At 36.6% G+C, this 18083-nt stretch overlaps 2 protein-coding genes across 3 annotated transcripts; one reads left to right on the top strand and one right to left on the bottom strand.

Moving 5' to 3' along the window:
• The first annotated feature begins 1888 nt into the window (after positions 1 to 1888).
• On the top strand, positions 1889 to 9613 carry LOC107727881 (1-phosphatidylinositol 4,5-bisphosphate phosphodiesterase eta-2-like). 2 transcript variants are annotated; one of them, XM_016537921.1, is made up of 17 exons: positions 1889 to 2075; positions 2187 to 2280; positions 2363 to 2566; positions 2766 to 2886; positions 2976 to 3147; positions 3242 to 3349; positions 3443 to 3523; positions 3629 to 3732; positions 4682 to 4770; positions 4898 to 5083; positions 5265 to 5372; positions 5485 to 5609; positions 5687 to 5771; positions 6678 to 6824; positions 6952 to 7031; positions 8024 to 9212; positions 9376 to 9613. In XM_016537921.1, the coding sequence occupies exons 1-17, from the start codon at positions 2001 to 2003 to the stop codon at positions 9390 to 9392; spliced, it is 2985 nt and encodes a 994-aa protein (XP_016393407.1). In that variant the 5' UTR covers positions 1889 to 2000; the 3' UTR covers positions 9393 to 9613. The 2 variants fall into 2 exon arrangements, with proteins under 2 accessions (XP_016393407.1, XP_016393406.1); XM_016537920.1 differs by having other exon boundaries at positions 1992 to 2079.
• Positions 9614 to 9667: 54 nt separating this feature from the next.
• Positions 9668 to 17290, bottom strand: LOC107727882 (probable glutamate receptor). Its single transcript, XM_016537922.1, has 10 exons — positions 17187 to 17290; positions 16577 to 16649; positions 14909 to 14940; positions 14602 to 14781; positions 14227 to 14453; positions 13967 to 14064; positions 12475 to 12692; positions 12152 to 12371; positions 10618 to 10862; positions 9668 to 10433 (listed from the first exon to the last, which is right to left on the bottom strand). The coding sequence occupies exons 1-10, from the start codon at positions 17187 to 17189 to the stop codon at positions 10335 to 10337; spliced, it is 1395 nt and encodes a 464-aa protein (XP_016393408.1). The 5' UTR covers positions 17190 to 17290; the 3' UTR covers positions 9668 to 10334.
• Positions 17291 to 18083: the final 793 nt, after the last annotated feature.

The following is an 18083-nucleotide window of genomic DNA, read 5'->3' as shown; positions in this document are numbered from 1 at the left end:
CCACACACAGATCCGATCTCATCATCATCCAGTCTGTCTGGAATATGAAAAATCAGAAAAAACTGAGTCAGACTAAATCCAGAATAACTGTGGCAACATCTCCAAGATGCTTCAAGAAACTTACCTGCAAAGCTACCTGAAAAACTATGCGCAAGTGTACCTAGGGCAAAAGCTGTTTTAAACGCACACCAAATGTTGATTTGTATGTATATGATAAAACAAAAAAGATGATGAAATCAAAAGGAATGTCATGTTTTCATGTTAACTGGCAATGTTTTTACTTTTAGACAAACAAAAATATTGATATATCATCCCCTATCCTTTCCCTCAAGTTGACCAATGAGACATGAAAATCCCCAGTACGAGTAATGCCTTCACCTCATCCTGGATTAGAGATTTACTGATTGCTGACACATGTGGCTCCTCAACCCACCCTAGTTCCTCCTAAACTTGCAGCCACAGCATGCCGGTCCACAACAGCAGTCCAATTGAGCACTCACACTGGAATATCTGAAGAAAACTCACTATCAATGGACCAGAGGGAGGGTCAATCACTAAGAGGATCAGTCAAACAGAGGTACCAACTGGAATTAAATCATCTGTCCACATGCACATTGCTACCCTTGAGAAGTGTTGGCTCATCATTTCAGTAACCCCTGTCTCGCTGGTTGGAAGAAAGCTGACCTTATGAGTTACAGGACTAATACGGTGGGCGAGGGACATGACCAGAGGTCTAGGTTATGACCACACAAGAGTCCTGCAGTAATGAACACATCTCCGGGAACGGCACCATCATCTCCAGTCTTGTTTTCGCCATCTCTCACCAGGCAGCCCCCCAGTCCTGGGAGGAGGTCACCTTCACCTTTCAGATCGCCTTCTCCTTCTATAATGACTTCACCTAAACTATGGCAGAAAGCTGCGATATCACGTTTGGCTGAGGAGTTCTTCTGGATAGGGGGAAGTATTGTTGCATCACTGAAATGGCGAATGGGCCAGATAGGTAAGAATTAAGACACCAAATCTCATATTTTTACTCTTTTTTTTCACTATAATTGATACATGATCTAACTGTGCTGGGTTTAATTCTGCAGTTTTAAAATCTTATTGTTTCATACTTGATTCAGTTTTATGTTTAGAGTAATTTTGTATGTTACTCACCTTTAAGTACACTTCAAATAATTCGAGTTTTAATAATAAGGCAGTGTCCCCTCTCATGGCGGCATATGGACACAAACAATCCGCAGAGATTAGACTGACTAGCTGCGTCACATGACCCCTCTGTCCTTGATCCGCTCCTCCAAAGCAACTTTTTTGAAAACATACCCTGATTTGACGCGTCATTCTGGCATATACGCAGAAAGTAGGAGAAAAAAAGTCGTTATAATATGGATTGCCTAGGCCTAATTCAAACGCCACCAGTATTACTGTCTGTACTAGCCTATATCACCTTTAAATATAAGTGATATTCTATTTAACATGAAAATTTAAATATTATCATTGCCACATTATATTGGTTTAAAACACTTCCACATTGCTATTAGCAAAGATGCAGATAAGTACGCTCAGTAAGTAACATATAGTTTACTTTGAACAGATGGCATTGTCTGAAACTGGTTGAGGTCTTAACTCTAGAGCCTCTAATCCTTAATGGAGACATATATTTCTACTGCAACCAATACCATAACACTACTTTCACTAAAGAAAAGTTTGAATTAAAATAAAATAAATATAATAAAATAATTGTGTAATTGCCTGCAGTCTCCACCAAAACCAATGACAATTAATGTTTGTCTTGTAACCACTGCCCCAAAACATGCACATTGTATTATATTTCTATATTAAATATTTGTAAGATTATGTTTTACACATTTTTTCATCTCAAAGAAAACCCTGTGCATTCACAGGAGGCTGACACTGATGAAAACCAGGGGTCGTTGACATTTGAGGAATTCTGTACCTTTTACAAGCTGATCTCAACACGCAGAGATCTTTACTTACTAATGATCACCTACAGCAACCACAAAGAGCACATGGACCTGAACGACCTCCAACGCTTCTTGGAAAATGAGCAAAAGGCTGGTGTGATTCATTTAGCACATCTTCACGAAGTTATTTGTTAAATATGCTGCTCTATTGATGGACATGCACCGTCTTATTTGTGATTGGTGTATGTTCTCTTTTCCTAGATGGTAAATGTGACCAAAGACTACTGCAAGATGATCATCAACCAGTTTGAGCCATGTTCTGAAAACCAAACACGTATGGTGCTGGGTATTGATGGTGAGAGACTCTTTCTTTGCCTCATCTTTTAATCTGGTTATTGTATCATCGGATGTTTACAACATTTATCTTGCTTTCTAAGGTTTCACCAACTACATGCGTAGTCCTGCAGGGGACGTCTTCAACCCAGAACACTATCAAGTAAACCAGGACATGACACAACCACTGACTAATTACTATATCGCATCGTCTCACAACACTTACCTGACCGGAGATCAGCTGCTGTCTCAGTCTCGGGTTGATATGTATGCGTATGTGCTTCAGGCAGGCTGTCGCTGTGTGGAAGGTAGAAGTACTTCTCTCAACCTAAAAGCTTGTTGTCAACATGCTGCAGATCAAAGTGAATGCCTTTTTGGATAAAGTATCGGTCAAAGTAAAATACATTTTAATGGGGTGTTTACAGTCATTAAACAAAATATGTTATCCTTCAAATGACGGAGAAATTGTTATCCTTCAAATGACTTCAAATTTCTCTGCCTCTCCAGTTGACTGCTGGGATGGTCCTGATGGAGAACCGATTGTGCATCATGGTTACACACTTACCTCAAAAATCCTGTTTAAAGATGTTGTTGAGACGATCAACAAATATGCATTTGCCAAAACTCAGTAAGTGATATATTTTTTTAAGATTATAGAAATTATTATTATTATTATTAATATTAGTAGTAGTAGTAAAAAAATTAAATAGTATTCAGATATCCAGTGATCCTTTCTATAGAGAACCACTGCACTGTGCCTCAGCAGAAGAAAATGGCTCAGCACCTCATGGAAGTGCTACAGGACAAGCTGGACCTGTCAAATATAAATGTGAATGAGTCCAGACGTCTGCCATCTCCAGAGCTTTTAAAAGGGAAAGTGCTTGTCAAGGTGAGGTAATATATTGTACTTGTTGGAAGTTGGAAGTAGCATTTTTTTTTGGTGACTAAATCATGGAAAAACCTGACATTGCGGTGCTTTCCAGGGAAAGAAGCTGCCAGCAAACATTGATGCTGATGCAGAGGAAGGAGATGTGTCTGATGAAGACAGCGGTGACGAGGATGAGGAGGAAGAGGAGCAAATTAATGGAGATGTGAGATGCCTTTTCTTTTTTTCTACATTAGAATAATTGGGTTATTCCCCCTCTGGAGTGTTTAAGTAAAAACTGCTGTGTTCTGGATTACAGACCACTGAAGGAGCACCAGAGACGGGTGATGAATCAAAGAAACGCTCACAGAGGTTGTTCATGGACAGCTTCAGGCGCAAGGTCTCCAAGGACTTTCCACTAGGCGTATTACATTTCCAGTAATTTAGGAAAAAGGAATCTCACACAATCAGCATTATACTAGTGATATAATATTCTGTGTTTCAGAAGAAAAAGCGAATAAAGTTAAAAAAGAGGCCCGTCCTGAGTGACTCCGATAATGAGCAGGAAATTCCAAGCAGTAATGATAAACAGGTTATCAACTATGGCAAGTGAGTATTTCAGGAGATACAGTTTGTTGTTGAATTTGCTGTGAATTGTAAAAAAAAAAAAAAAAATAAATCTGCTAAATGTACAGTGAAAAAAAGGCATCTGAGGTTGTCAGAAAGTCACAGCAAAAAAAAAGTTTTCAATGTTACAGGATGGCATTTTGGTGCTTGTATATATTCATGACTATATTCAATAAATGTTAATTAAATAACATAAAACATAGCATAACTCCCCCATGTACAAAACGTATAACTAAAATAAGAAACTATTTAAATCAAATGAAATGTGATGCATCAGAAACTTCTTTTCTCTGTATTTCAACATATATGCTGTATTTCTCATTTAGAAAAAATATTTTAACCATAACAAATCATGTTAAAGTATTGTACAGCTTGTTTACCTACATAATAAAATAAATAGATAAAATAAAATACATTTCAACTGTGATAAATTATATGAAAAACCTAAACTTATTTTATTTCAACTATAGTTGCCAAGGCAACATTTCTGCTTTTCAGTTAGTTTATCTTGATGTATTAAAATAACTAAAACTGAAATAACTTATTAATGTAACTAAAACTGAAATAAGAAATAATGAAAACTATATATACACATTACAAAAAAATAAAAATGACCAAAAAAACCACAACAAAATTACCAAAACTTCAACTAAAATGAAACTGAAAACAGAAAATATAAAAATAAAACAAGTTTAAAAGATAAAAAAAACTATAATAATATCTCAATTATACTAAAATAACTGTGATGATACTAATGATAACTAAAAACATAACTTGTACAGTAACATTAATTGTCTTATTAAATATAACTTTTCACTGTTGTATTGTACCATTCTTACAAATATTTTTACAGTGTGTGATACAATGTCTGATCTAATCTAAATCTCTCCCGTTTAATAATAGTTTGTGTTTTATGCAAATTTCTTTGCAGACGAAGGAAAACAATGAGACTTTCTCGTGCCCTCTCTGATCTAGTCAAATACACGAAGTCAGTGCGAGTTCACGATATAGAAACTCAAGGTAAGACAAATGTAAATACAGTTGCTACCTCAATAATATCCACATAAATGATCTAGTCACTCCATGAGCACAAACTGTAGAAGTGTTCTTGATGTATATGTCTAAATAAACTGCATGTGTGTTGCAGCATACATGTGCAGCTGGCAAGTGTCCTCCTTAAACGAAAGCCTAACTAAACAGATTCTGCAGCTAAAGCCTGCCCAGTTAGTTCGCTTGAATCAACGACAGCTCTTACGAGTCTACCCTTCCAACTACCGTGTAGATTCTAGCAACTTCAATCCTCAGCCTTTTTGGAATGCAAGATGTCATTTAGGTATGAATTAGCTTTTTTCTTTCATTTATTGTGAATAATTTCCTTTCTAATTATCATCAAAGCCTGTTGTTTTTCATTAATGATGAAACGGCAACGACTTTGATTTGAACAGCAATGGATCCTTTTTTACGTATCACAGTTGTGCCATGCATTTGTTTGAAATGTTGTTTCATCTTTCCAGTCGCTCTCAACTATCAAACAGAAGGCCGTATGCTACAGCTGAACAGGGCAAAATTTGCAGCGAATGGAAACTGCGGCTATGTGCTGAAGCCAAAATGCTTGTGTAAAGGTAGCTTGGTGCCTCCAGAGTGCAGACAAAAAAAAGACACCTTTATTTGATGCATTAAATGTATTATTTTCTTTGAAAGGCACTTTTCACCACACAAAATGATTGTCCTCAGGTGCCTTTAATCCTATGCTGGAAGACCCTTTGCCAGGACACAGGAAATCTCAGCTAGTGCTCAAGATAATTAGTGGCCAGCAGCTACCAAAGCCAAAAGACTCCATGTTAGGAGACAGAGGAGAGGTGAGATCACTTATACTGAAATTAAAGTAAATGATAAAATGTTACAAGCTGTCTGAGATTGAATGTTTGTTGTCCAGATCATAGATCCCTTTGTGGAAGTGGAGATTATTGGATTGCCTATCGATTGCAATAAACAGCAGACAAGAGTAGTAGATGACAACGGTAAGTACAGAACTGAATTGTTCAAACAGAACTTGGCAGTACAGCCTATAAGGGTTAGTAGGTGTTTCATATGTGTGTTTTTTTTGTGGCTGACTGATGGCAACAGTATGCGATAATAATTATAAATTAGTGCTGTCAAACGATTAATTGCGATTATTCGCATCCAAAATAAATGATTTTGTTTGAATAATATATGTATGTGTACTGCGTTTATTTATTGTGTATATAAATACACTTACATTCAGTATATATTTTGAAAATATTTACATGTGTATATACATTTATGTATTTATATTATTATATTTTATATTATATATAAATATATTTAATATATAAACATAACATATTTTTCTTAAATATATATACATGCATGTGTTTGTATAGTACACACTCATATACTATGTAAACAAAAACGTTTATTTTGGATGCGATTAATCGCACTATTATAAATAAAATAAAAATGTGTTTTTGATTGCCACTGCACTGTTTTGTCATTATTTTTCAGACATAAACAAACAGTCTTTGAGTGTTGCGCGATGTCTTGTGCATTTTCTTTTCACGTATCTTCTTTGTGTTTAAAAGCAAGTCGTGTTTCCTGCATATGAAATGAACACATGATGCCAGTTTCTCACACAAAGGACTCTTTTTCTTTTTAATGAGTCAGGCAAAAAGATTCATGAGTAATGGTTCATTTTGCAACAAATTAGACAAAATCATGTGATTTGACTGAACTGCAAATCATTTTTCCATTATGTCCGATTTGAAATGATCCATTGCTTATATATTAACAATCTTATATGTAATATAAAAGGCTTATGTAACATAAATATATAGCTTACACAAAAAAAATGATTGGTATAGCTCAGCTAAATGTAAACCGTTTCCCATGTTTTGCCCATGTAACAGGTTTTAACCCCATGTGGGAGGAGACACTCGTGTTTACTCTGCACATGCCTCAGATTGCCTTAGTACGCTTTATGGTTTGGGACCATGATCCAATTGGACGAGACTTCATTGGACAGAGAACCATAGCATTTAAAAGCATGATGCCAGGTAAATTACATGACAGTCAGTGACATTATTGGACAGAGAATGCTGTATATGTTTTTGATACATTTGCTGTATACATTTTTGTCAATAATTCAGTCAGCCAGAGTTACATTATTTCCTTGTTCCACAGGCTATCGACATGTTTATTTAGAAGGTATGGAAGAAGCATCTATCTTTGTGCATGTTGCCATTAATGACATCACAGGAAAGGTAACTTTTTATTACATTTCTTTTCTCTTTTGCATAAATGTGGCTACTGAAATTTTGACTGTTGTTGAAGGAGAAGTTCACTTCCAGAATGAAAATTTCCTGATCATTTACTCACCCCCATGTCATCCAAGATGTTCATGTCTTTCTTTCTTGAGTCACAAATAAATTAAGGTTTTTGAGGAAAACATTCCAGGATTTTTCTCCATATAGTGGACTTTAATCGGTTGAAGGTCCAAATTAATTGCAGTTTTAATGCAGCTTCAAAGGGCTCTGCACAATCCCAGTTTATGAATAAGAGTCTTATCAAGCGAAATGATTGGTCATTTTCTTAAAAAAATACAAATGTATATACTTTTTAATCACAAATGCTCGTCTTACACTAGCTCTGCGATGCGCATGCGAGTCTTCAGGCATTGCGTAATAATGTTGGGAAAGTCACATGCGGTTAGTTATTCATCTGTGTAACTCCATCTCATTTTCTTCTCCAACTTCAAAATCGTCCGACATAATTTTACCTTTTTTTTTTGTAAATGGCGTTTGACTTTCTTTACACGTTCGCTTTGTAGACACTGGGTCAGTACTTCTGCCTACCGTATTCCATAATGCATGAGGTCGAGCTATTGCAAGGCGAACATTTGTAGTTAAAAACTAAAGTATATAAATTTGTATTTTTCTTAGAAAATGACCAATCGTTTCGCTAGATAAGACCCTTATTACTCGGCTGGGATTGTGTTCAGCCCTTTGAAGCTGCATTGAAACTACAATTAGGACCTTCAACCCATTGGCTCCCATTGAAGTCCACTATATGGAGAAAAATCCTGGAACGTTTACCTCAAAAACCATAATTTCTTTTCAACTGAAGAAAGACATGTACATCTTGGATGACACGGGGATGAGTAAATTATCAGGAAATTTTCATTCTGGAAGTGAACTTCTCTGTTAATTACCATTTTAACATTATAAAATTGTTTTGCTAATATATTGATAACCAGGTCAAATCAAGCAACGTAGTAAAGCAGCTAATCCAGAAAAACCTTATGCAGACCTCTGAAGATGGCACAAGGACATCCTTTGGCCCGAACTTCCTGCGGAAAGGAGCTGGAAAGAACCAAGCAAAAGTGGTGAAGGGCTCAACTGACTGCTACACCAAAGAGGACTTTCTAAACAGACGTTACAGTGATGACGTGAGCTCAAAGGACAGCAGGAGCACCTCACAATCTGCATCTTTGCTCAGAGGAGCTCAAAGTGAACCCCTTAGAAGGGCCCATAAGGTCTGTTTTCAGGAGCTGGAAGGATCTCACGAGGCACGGCGCCGCCTGTCCTCCATCACATGTTCTGGTGGAGCAGGAGTGGCTATGGACTACACCAACTTAGCATTTGATTCAAAAGACAGTTTAGATTTGGACATTCAGACTTCTGTGGTTCAATCACACCTCGAGGAAACCAAAGAGCTGACTGTTTCAAAACGAAATAAACAGGAATGTGAGTCTACAAACTTAGCGGTTCCCACTTCTACACTGAATAATCAGTCCATGTCGAAGCAGATCTCAGGTGTTAAATCTGAGGATGCAGAGCAGGAACCTGAGATGTACGAACCTCAAGAGAGTCAGAAAATTCAGTCAGAACCTACACAAGAGTGTGAACCCTTAAATTTCCATCCAATACCTGATGGAGTACTAGATCCTTCCAGTGGAACGTTAAACCCCAGAACTGTGTTGCTCAGGAATAAATATGGACGTTCTTTAGATGGTAGGCTTAACCCTCAGTGGCAACCGTTGTCAATCCCTGCAACCCCTGTGCTGAGCAGACGCGTGAATGACCCAGACACACCGTCTTCCAAAGATTCACCATTTAAAGGACATAGATCACAAAGCGTCCCGAGACGCCGTCCGCCCTCGCCTCCAAACACACCCCATCACGTTAGGAAAGACTTCCTCAACCAGCACCCTCTCCCTCAGTGCAGTTACTCTGCACCAAAAAACTCTCTTTATAATAATCACAACCTCGCTGAGAGTGAATCAAGCAGCCTAAGTAGTTTGGACAGCCTTGACCTGAGTACTCTGCCATCCCGTTTCCCTGGCAACCAGCAGCAGACAATGGGCACACTGCAGAGGGAAATGAATGCTCTGTTTGAGCAGAAAATGCGTGAGATTCGATGCCATTCGCCACTGTTTCTCAGAGGTAAGTCGTAAGGTGCAGAAAAGTGCCTTTTCTAAATGATTAATTATGTTAAATTAATGCTATTTTCATGCTGGTTGAGTAAAACAAAAAACACTTTTTATTTGAGCGTACAAGAGATCTCAATGATGTTAATTTGTGGTGGGGTTTTAATCTTTTTTTTTAGATTCTTCAACATTGTAGAAAAAAAAACATGCATTTGAAACCTAAGAAGAAACAGAAATAACAAAATTCCACACTGCAATTACGAGTATGGACAGATGCTACAGGAAGAAAAGCAATTACATAAATACATATTTGTATTTTGTACAAGTATCATCTTGATTAAATCTTACTCGTCAACTCATGCCATCTGGACTCATAATTCATTATTTTTTCTAAAAGGCGCCTGGAATGTTACATTTGCATTTGGAAGCTGCAATTCAGAATTGAAACTAAAAATGTAGTCACACTTTGGTGTTAGATCAAGTTTATTAATTCATTAATATACATGGTGCCAGAATGCATACCTCTTTTGTGACAGTAAGAGTTTTTTTTTTAATTTAACATAATTTTATGTGTTTCCTATGTTTGAATTACAAAACAACTGTAATATGTTACTTATCATTTTTACTTACATGAAATATTTTACTTTTCATAGACATTTCCCTTGCATTTCTGAATTTATTACAAACATTTCCTCTGATGTACAGAATTTAACAAACATAAAATCAAATTTACTCTTTGTTCAGTTGTCTCCAAATTTTGACATTCATTCGCAAAATAGATTTCACATTTAACATTTTTGACTCGTAATGCTGGTCTAAAAATCTCTGTTTCTATATTGTTTCCAGATTGATCTAATACAAACAACTGCATGATATTTTGCTGCAAGAAGTAAATTAAAAGGTGTCTCATTGCATCATTGAACAGACAGGCAGCTTGATTTAAATGTAAAAAGAAAAGAAAAAAAGATTATGTATTAAAATCTCTGCAGTTTTAGTACAGCTCATCTAAATCAGTTAAAAATATAAAATGTTAAAAAATATAATTTTCTAACTTGGGAAATAGTAATAATACCTAGCACCAGATAATGTACAAACCTAATAATGTAAGACTTGCATATTACATCAGTGTTTGAGCATTTTATGCCTTGTTTTTGTCTGAGGTTTCCTGGTCTCCCTTTGTGTTGGTCATTCTCAAACGCTGGCTCAGCTCCTGAGTCAAAACTGCACAGCAGGATTTCTGTATCGATGAGAACAGGTTTATTTTCACCGACTGTATTATAATGAACAAAAACACATATTGAAATGTGCTACTGTACAGTTGAAATCTGCGCTTAAATTTAACAGCAATGAAAAACTGTCAATTTTCTTCCTGGTGTGGTAGTTCATTGAGATGTGTGTGTGTTTATATTGGCATTACTTGCCTTCTGCTCCCCTGCAGTGCTGCGAGACTTTGAGGTGAGTTCAAACAAGGAGAGCAACACTCCAATCCCAAGGCCTATAGCCAGAACCAGGAAGATGCCCTTCATGCTGTGGGCCCTCAGAGACGAGCCTTTGGCACTATCCGGTATACAGCTGCTGGCCCACCACTTAGTGCGCAGGTACGCCAGCTCCCCAGCCTCACTCAGCTGCAGGATGGCCACGCTCAGGTTCTTCAGCATTGGAGATCCTGTTCCAAAAATACTGTGGCATTAAAACCATTCACTGCAGATTGAACTGCAGCAACGGCAACATGTCTTGTGTCTCTCTTTGAACAAATAATTCAACCAAAAGTATGTTTAGGTAAATTTCAAAGCAATAGTTCATGCAATAATGAAAATTTGAAGTATCGCATCAAATTTCAGAAGAAAAAAAAATCCCTTAATTTGCAAAAAATAAAAATAATACGCTGGCTTGAGGTAGTTTTTGATTTTTTCGAAAACGGGTTAATGTGAATAATGGGAGCTGGAAATGCATTTTGCATATAAATTCCTCCATGCGCATCAAAAACGTCATGTGGCTTTCACGCTATGGGATGGCATAACCTGACTAACCAGTGGACCGATCTCGTTGCACAGCATTTGAAATGTTATGACCATTCTTAAACGCCCAAGCAACGTATGTCGTCAAAGTATTTCTGTAATTGCCTCCCAGAACTGCCTTACATGACTGCATTCCCAAACAGCAGGCATCCACCTCTGAAAGCAATGACTGCATTTATTGTGTTTCATCAGCTCGCTCTGAGGAGCCAGTAATTTATTATATTTGAAAATTATTAAATTCAGTGGCTACTCCTACTTAGTGATATTTAGTGCCGGTTTATCAGGAAGTGACGATTTTGTTCTCTTTGACTGGTTGGAAAAAGTGCTTATTCGCAAATGTTTTATGCGATATTCCAATTTTGCGCACAAGTTAAATTCACAACTTTGGAGGGAAACCCAGCTATAGATGAGTTTGTTTCTTCATAAAAACAGATTTGGAGAACATCTGCTCACCAATGGAGCCTCGGCAGCGAATGGGTGCCGTCAGAATGAGATGTGTGGATTACTTGTGATTGTGATGTTTTCATCAGCTGATTAGACTCTCATTCTGACGGCACCCATTCACTGCAGAGGATCCATTGGTGAGCAAGAGATCTAATGCTAAATTTCTCCAAATCTGCTCTGAAGAAATAAACTCATCGTTGATTGCCTGTGGATGAATACATTTTCACTAAATTTTTATTTTTTGATGAACTATAGCTTTAATGTATACGTTTTTAAACTCCTTTGAACAACAACAACAACATAACTTTAAAATTTCACTCAGAAATTGTAGTAAATTTCAAAAATAATTAAAGACACTGAATTTAACATGAGATCTTGTGAGAGAGGAAAGACTAAGACTAGTATTTTCTATTAAAACATACTCCAATAATCTTTATTTACAGCTTTGGAAAATCATTTTCCATTTAAAACTGCATAAATATGTTTGTCTCACCAAGAGGAGTTACAATGCTGTAACCTCTCATCCCGATGACCTCATGCGCCCGGACCAGTTCACAATGGCGTGCCACAGCCAAGTCCAAGGACACTGATTCTCCAATAAAAGCATAGTTTCCTTCCTTTGCTCTCTGGACACCCTCATCCATGGAGGACACAAAACTCTTTCTCCGCTCCATGTGCTCATAGATACGACGGTAAGATGGGTTATTTGAGTTCTGTGCAAAAAGAAAATACGTTAGGAAATCTTTTCTGTACCATCTGGTAGGAATGAATTTGAGTAATCGGAAAAATGTGATGAAATAATTCATGTGATCAGACCTTAAAGAAGGCAAGAGTGGAGGAGCCGGCAAGTGTTCCATATTCTATTACATCCTGATTAGCCAAGTCCTCAAAACCTTTAATCATGAGTGGTGCAGAGTCAGGCCCCTGAGAGGAACTGAGGCTGGAAAAATAACAGGCCAGGAGCACCACAGCAAACAACCACCAGGTACAACTGATAACCCTTCCTGACACAGCTTTAGGGTGAGGGCCTGCACCTGCAGAAAGCAAAACAAATGAGAGGAAAAGACGTTATCCTTCCATTATCAACGGCTGAAAAGTAGTTTAGATAGCAAAATATCTGCAGGCAGCAATAAAGGGCCAAGCACCCCAGTGAACTATACCTTGTAATGCTGACTATACAGTATGTGGAAAATACATTGTAAAATACATTGGGCGACATATTCCTGTTTTTAAAGGATTTAAGTATATTATTGTGTATATATTTTGATAAGTAGGAGGTGCAGGTGTTAACATTTTGCACTCTGTAAGGGCATGGCAGCGATGAGATTTTCCAAGTTTTGTTTTTATATACCAAAGCACCTCTAAACAGAGCTCCACTTCCTGTTTGGCATCTTCGCCAGAAAATTGGCAATGGTGCACCACTTTCGCTTTTTTACTGCCATCTGTGGTTGAAAAACGTTTTTTTTTAAATGCTGCTGCTTTAGTAGCTAACATTTTTGTTAACTGAAATAAAGCTGAAAATAAAATAATTATTAGATGAAAAACACACTAAATGAAAATGACAAATGTTGCCTTGGCAACGAACTAAAATAGAGTTAATTTGAAACACTAAAATTACTAACTGGAAATAATAAAAACTAAAACTAAAACTAAAACAAATAATAAAATTAATTAAACCTAAATAGTAATATAAAATAAACTATAAAAAAAGGAAAGTCTGGAAAACTGAAATAAAGCTGAAATAATATAAATATTAGATTAAAAGCTGAAGTTGAAGCTGAAGCATCTGCAAATATATAAGAACTAAAACTGAAATAAAAATAACTTAAACCTAAATAGTATTATTTAAAAAAAAAAAAAAGAAAAATGACAAAAGCAAATAACTAAATTAAAATGAAAATTGAAAAAATAAAAACAAATGCTAATTCATAATATTAATAAAAACTATATAATTAAATACTACTAGAATAAAACTGATGGACCTGGCATAAACATGAAAATCAACTCGACCACTCAAAATGTAAATCATTATTGTAGGAAAAACTTCCATAGTGCACTATTAAGGTTCTGCAGAACAATTATTAAAACTAAAAAAAGGCTTGATATGAAATAAATTTGGTGAAGATTCCACAGATATTGCAAAATGTGTAGCAAAAAAGATTAAAATGGCCATAAGGGATATGGTTGACACTGGACAGATGATGGAATATATCCTGCATTCGAAGGGTCAAGACTTTGGGCTTTTCAGTGCATGACCACTAAAAACTGCTATTACATTCATACAATTATACATGATTCACATGATTACCTTGCAGGCTTAGGGCTCCCGCAGCGTACCACAAACTGTGGAGGAGCGTGAAGTGATTTGGCTCTGTCTCAGGCTGACTCCATTCACATGGACTCAACCTTGACATAAAAAGACAAATACAGAATTGAGTTTCAGAATCCTATTCAGAAACCATCCTGGACAACAGCACAGCAGTTTTACAGCTATACTAATCGAATGTTTTGTGCGGTAAATAAGTAAGGGCTCTTGTGTTGTGGTGGTGTTCTCCTCCTTTCTCTGACCTTCCCACAATGCAGATGCAGACTGCAGTCACAAAGTATGCAATCAGGACGCCGAACCAGGTCTCCCCAGAGAAGGGGGAGAGGAAGTCAAAAAACCCGGCCTCCTCAGAAACGTTATCTTTGCGGAGGAGGATACTGATTCCCGTCTGCATGTAAGGTTTTGTCATTCCCACTGCCTTCTCACGGGCAGCAGTGAGAGTGAGGGGAGCCACGGCGAGATCAGCTTCCTGTGAACAAAATACATGGAAGGTTTGACATTACCTAGGAAGGATTAATATCATCAAGATGATTTAAATGCTATGCTGGTTTTCAGTTTATATGCATCAGTACAGGACCAGTACTACTGTGTATTTTACTGTAAAATTCATCACATACCCCTCTAACAACCTCCCCGATCATTCCGTTCCAGTTTCCACTTTCATCCTGCCGGCCATACGCTCCATCCTTCACCAGGTGAACTTTGTATTTGAAACCCAGTTTCTTAGCCAGCTCAGTGAGCAGATCCATACAGTAGCCTTCCAACTGCGAGCCCTTGCTCATTGTGTAGGGGTCTTGCTGAAATCAAACATTAATATGGTGTAAATAATAAATTATTAATACAATGAAATTATTGTTATTATAAATAATGTGAAAATACAACATAACATAATGTTTTATCATTTTTAACTTATTTTAATCTTACCTTGATGGTGGTAACTATCAGTTCTTGCCTTGCTGAAATGGAAACATTATATTATTAATATAATTAATTTATTGTAAATACAAATACATTTATATACACTATCGCTCAAAAGCGTGGAGTCGGTGGAGATTCTTTTTAAAAGAAGTCTCTTATGTGCTTAACAAAGCTGCATTCATTTGATCAAAAATAAAGTAAAACAGTATATTGTGTAAATTGTATTATTACAATTTAAAATAACTGTTTTGTGTTTTAATACATTTTAAAATCGAATTTATTCATGTTGGCAAAGTTGAATTTTCAGCAGCCATTACTCCAGTCTTCAGTGTCACATGATCCTTCATTCTAATTAGCTGATTTGCAGCTCAATAAACATTTTTCTAATTATCAGTGTTGACAACAGTTGTGCTGCTTAATGTTTTTTTGTGGAAACCATGAATAGAAAGTTAAATCTTTAATGCATCCTTGCTGAATTCAAGTATTCATTTCTTTCAAAAAGAAAAACCATCTTACTGAACCCAAACTTTTGTGTAGATAATATAAGAATCTCATCACAGAACCCTGTTCATAACATCAATACATTTGAAGGGATTGAAGTCGATAAACAAAACAGAGTCCTACTGAGTAAACACATTTGAAAACCTCAGATCTGTTCAAGAGTGTGTTTGTTCAAAAGTGACCTCGAGCTGACACAGAAAGACATGGCCAAGACTTCAGTGGCTCCTCTATTGATCTGCCAAATCAGTCCTCTGGCTGGGAGTCTCACTTCCTGCTGCATTTGTGTCACAAATAGCTCCATCTTAAATTAGCCAGAGTCATCAGAGAACCCTTTGTCCGGCAGCCCCATCCTCGCTCAGTCTGCGAATCTCGGGGAGATAATGATGAGTGAATGGCCCGGCTGCGTTTGATGCTCTCTTAGGCAGCTTCCTGGTTTCCGGAGCCCGCAAAGTTTGGCTGAGTTTTTCCTACTTTCTCAGAAGTGAGAGACTCATTGCAGGGCTGAACTGTGACTAATTGGTGTTACTGTTTTTTGACACTTGATCACGAAGGCCTGGTAAGGGCAGTCAAAGAGTATCTGAAGCTAAAGTTGAGTGAGGCCCTCAGGACTCCATCAACACCATAGAGTGATGTTGACACTCATCAGCTCCTCCTATTCAATTTATGACAGACACAGAGGGCCCTCGACGTGCTGTCATAGCTTGGCATGTCTTAAACACTGTTCCGCTTGTTCAAGGCTTTGAATTGATTTATAAGCGTTTTTGAGAGGGTTTCAGCTGGCTGACTTCCTCTCTGTCAGAATGGGGTATGAAGTGTGCCAAACAGGATGTGGTCACTATCTTTGATGATGTGCCCAGCTGACTGTTCAGCCATTTATCATATGACAGGCCTGTGAAATTCAAGAACTTCACGCGGTGAGGACAAGACGAGTTGGCACAGATTTCTGCTGTTTATGAAATTACACGAGATGCCATAAAAGTAACCAATGCCTCTATTGTATTTCTTTCAGACCCAGAACGGATTCTAAGTATACAGGAAATAATTTGATGTGCTTCTGTGTGATGCCATTACATCATAACAATTTCACATGAGACAAAAACATAGTAACTGCAGAACGCAAGAATATTTAACTTTTACATTATATATCCATATATCAACAAACTTTGGTAATACCTGCTATGCAGATCTCTGACCCCAGCAGCAATACTATGCATAAAGAGACGATTCCCATGTTGCTGATCCTGACCTGCAAGCCAAACAGACAATCTGGCTGTTTACATATTAACACATTTAAAAACATTTATATATTCAAATATATATTCAAATATATATATATATATATATATATATAATATTTTAATTTAATTAATTACATTTTTTGCAATATATGTACAGGCTATGTAGTCTGTTTTATTACAATTATTAATACTAGATAGCCATCTCTCCCTATAAACATACACATAGGCTTAGTATTAATACACATAATAAGTGGTAAGCATGTGTCTTTTAAATTCTATTTATATAATATATATAAATATTTTAATGTAAAAATGTTTTACAAAGTAAAATAATATTAGGCTATATGTATATATAAAATGTAAAAAGACACATTTTATATGACTTCTTAATATTTTGTTGAGATTTATGAGTAATAATACATACGTTTCTACCATATGACCACAAATGCATTTTCAGAGCTTCCAGCGTACTTCAAATCAAACAGACATTAATGACTTTCTAAGGATCTATCAATCAAACAGCATCCTCCCAGTCTCACACTTACCATGATGTTTGCGGTGAAATTCCACGGTGCTGGGGCAGCACTGACACTGACGCCGATCAAGACAGTGGTGTGCTTTACAATAATGAATTAGAGGGTTCCCACTAAAGGCTTAGGAAAAGCCAATGAGTTTTGGGGGGTGGAGAAAGTCATCCAAACACTTGGAATGAAATGGGGGTTGATAGAATATTCTGGAGCCGGATGAATTATAAATATGTTATACTTCCAGAATATGTTAGATACAGACGAGATTGAAAATACGTGAAATTTTGATTTTAACATTTGTTACCCTGGACCACAAAACCAGTCATAAGGGTCCATTTTTTGAAATTGAGATTTATACATCATCTGAAAGCTGAATAAATAAGGATAGGACAATATTTGTCCGAGATACAACTATTTGAAAATCTGGAATCTGAGGGTACAAAAAAATCTAAATATTTAGAAAATCGCCTTTAAAGTTTCCTAAGCATATTCCTAATCAAAAATTAAGTTTTGTTATATTTAAGGTAGGAAATTTACAAAATATGTTCGTGGAACATAATCTTTACTTAATATCCTAATGATTTTTGGCATAAAAGAAAAATCAGTCATTTTGACCCATACAAGTTTTTAACAAATTGTTACAATTGTTACAAATTGTTGGCTATTGCTACAAATATAACCGTGCAACTTATGACTGGTTTTGTGGTCCAGGGTCACATTTGTGTCCAATTTCAGTGTCTTAAGTCAGTATGGCCCAATATTGAATATAATAAGTGTGCTCTCCAACACCAGTGTATCTGGGAAAAATGATAAAGCATAGCCTACTTACATGCATAAAGTGTATATACACATTAAAAGATATTCATAGGAAAAAAGAAAAGATTAAATTATCTCAGGTTGTTCAAACACGTTACA

The sequence above is a fragment of the Sinocyclocheilus rhinocerous genome, unplaced genomic scaffold, assembly GCF_001515625.1.
Source record: "Sinocyclocheilus rhinocerous isolate Xijiao unplaced genomic scaffold, SAMN03320098_v1.1 scaffold576, whole genome shotgun sequence".
Taxonomy (NCBI): Eukaryota; Metazoa; Chordata; class Actinopteri; order Cypriniformes; family Cyprinidae; genus Sinocyclocheilus; species Sinocyclocheilus rhinocerous.
The sequence above is the reverse complement of the archived record's forward strand: the minus strand, read 5'-3'. Positions and strand labels throughout refer to the sequence as shown.

Excerpts from the sequence above, each read along its gene's own strand:
- LOC107727881 (XM_016537921.1), top strand. The coding sequence starts at position 2,001 with ATGATCACCTACAGCAACCACAAAGAGCACATGGACCTGAACGACCTC. Across the intron at positions 5,772-6,677 it reads AAGAGTAGTAGATGACAACG|GTTTTAACCCCATGTGGGAG; the intron begins GTAAGTACAGAA and ends CCCATGTAACAG. Across the intron at positions 6,825-6,951 it reads ATTTAAAAGCATGATGCCAG|GCTATCGACATGTTTATTTA; the intron begins GTAAATTACATG and ends CTTGTTCCACAG.
- LOC107727882 (XM_016537922.1), bottom strand. Across the intron at positions 14,782-14,908 it reads TGATAGTTACCACCATCAAG|CAAGACCCCTACACAATGAG; the intron begins GTAAGATTAAAA and ends GTTTGATTTCAG. Across the intron at positions 14,454-14,601 it reads TCGGGGAGGTTGTTAGAGGG|GAAGCTGATCTCGCCGTGGC; the intron begins GTATGTGATGAA and ends TTTTGTTCACAG.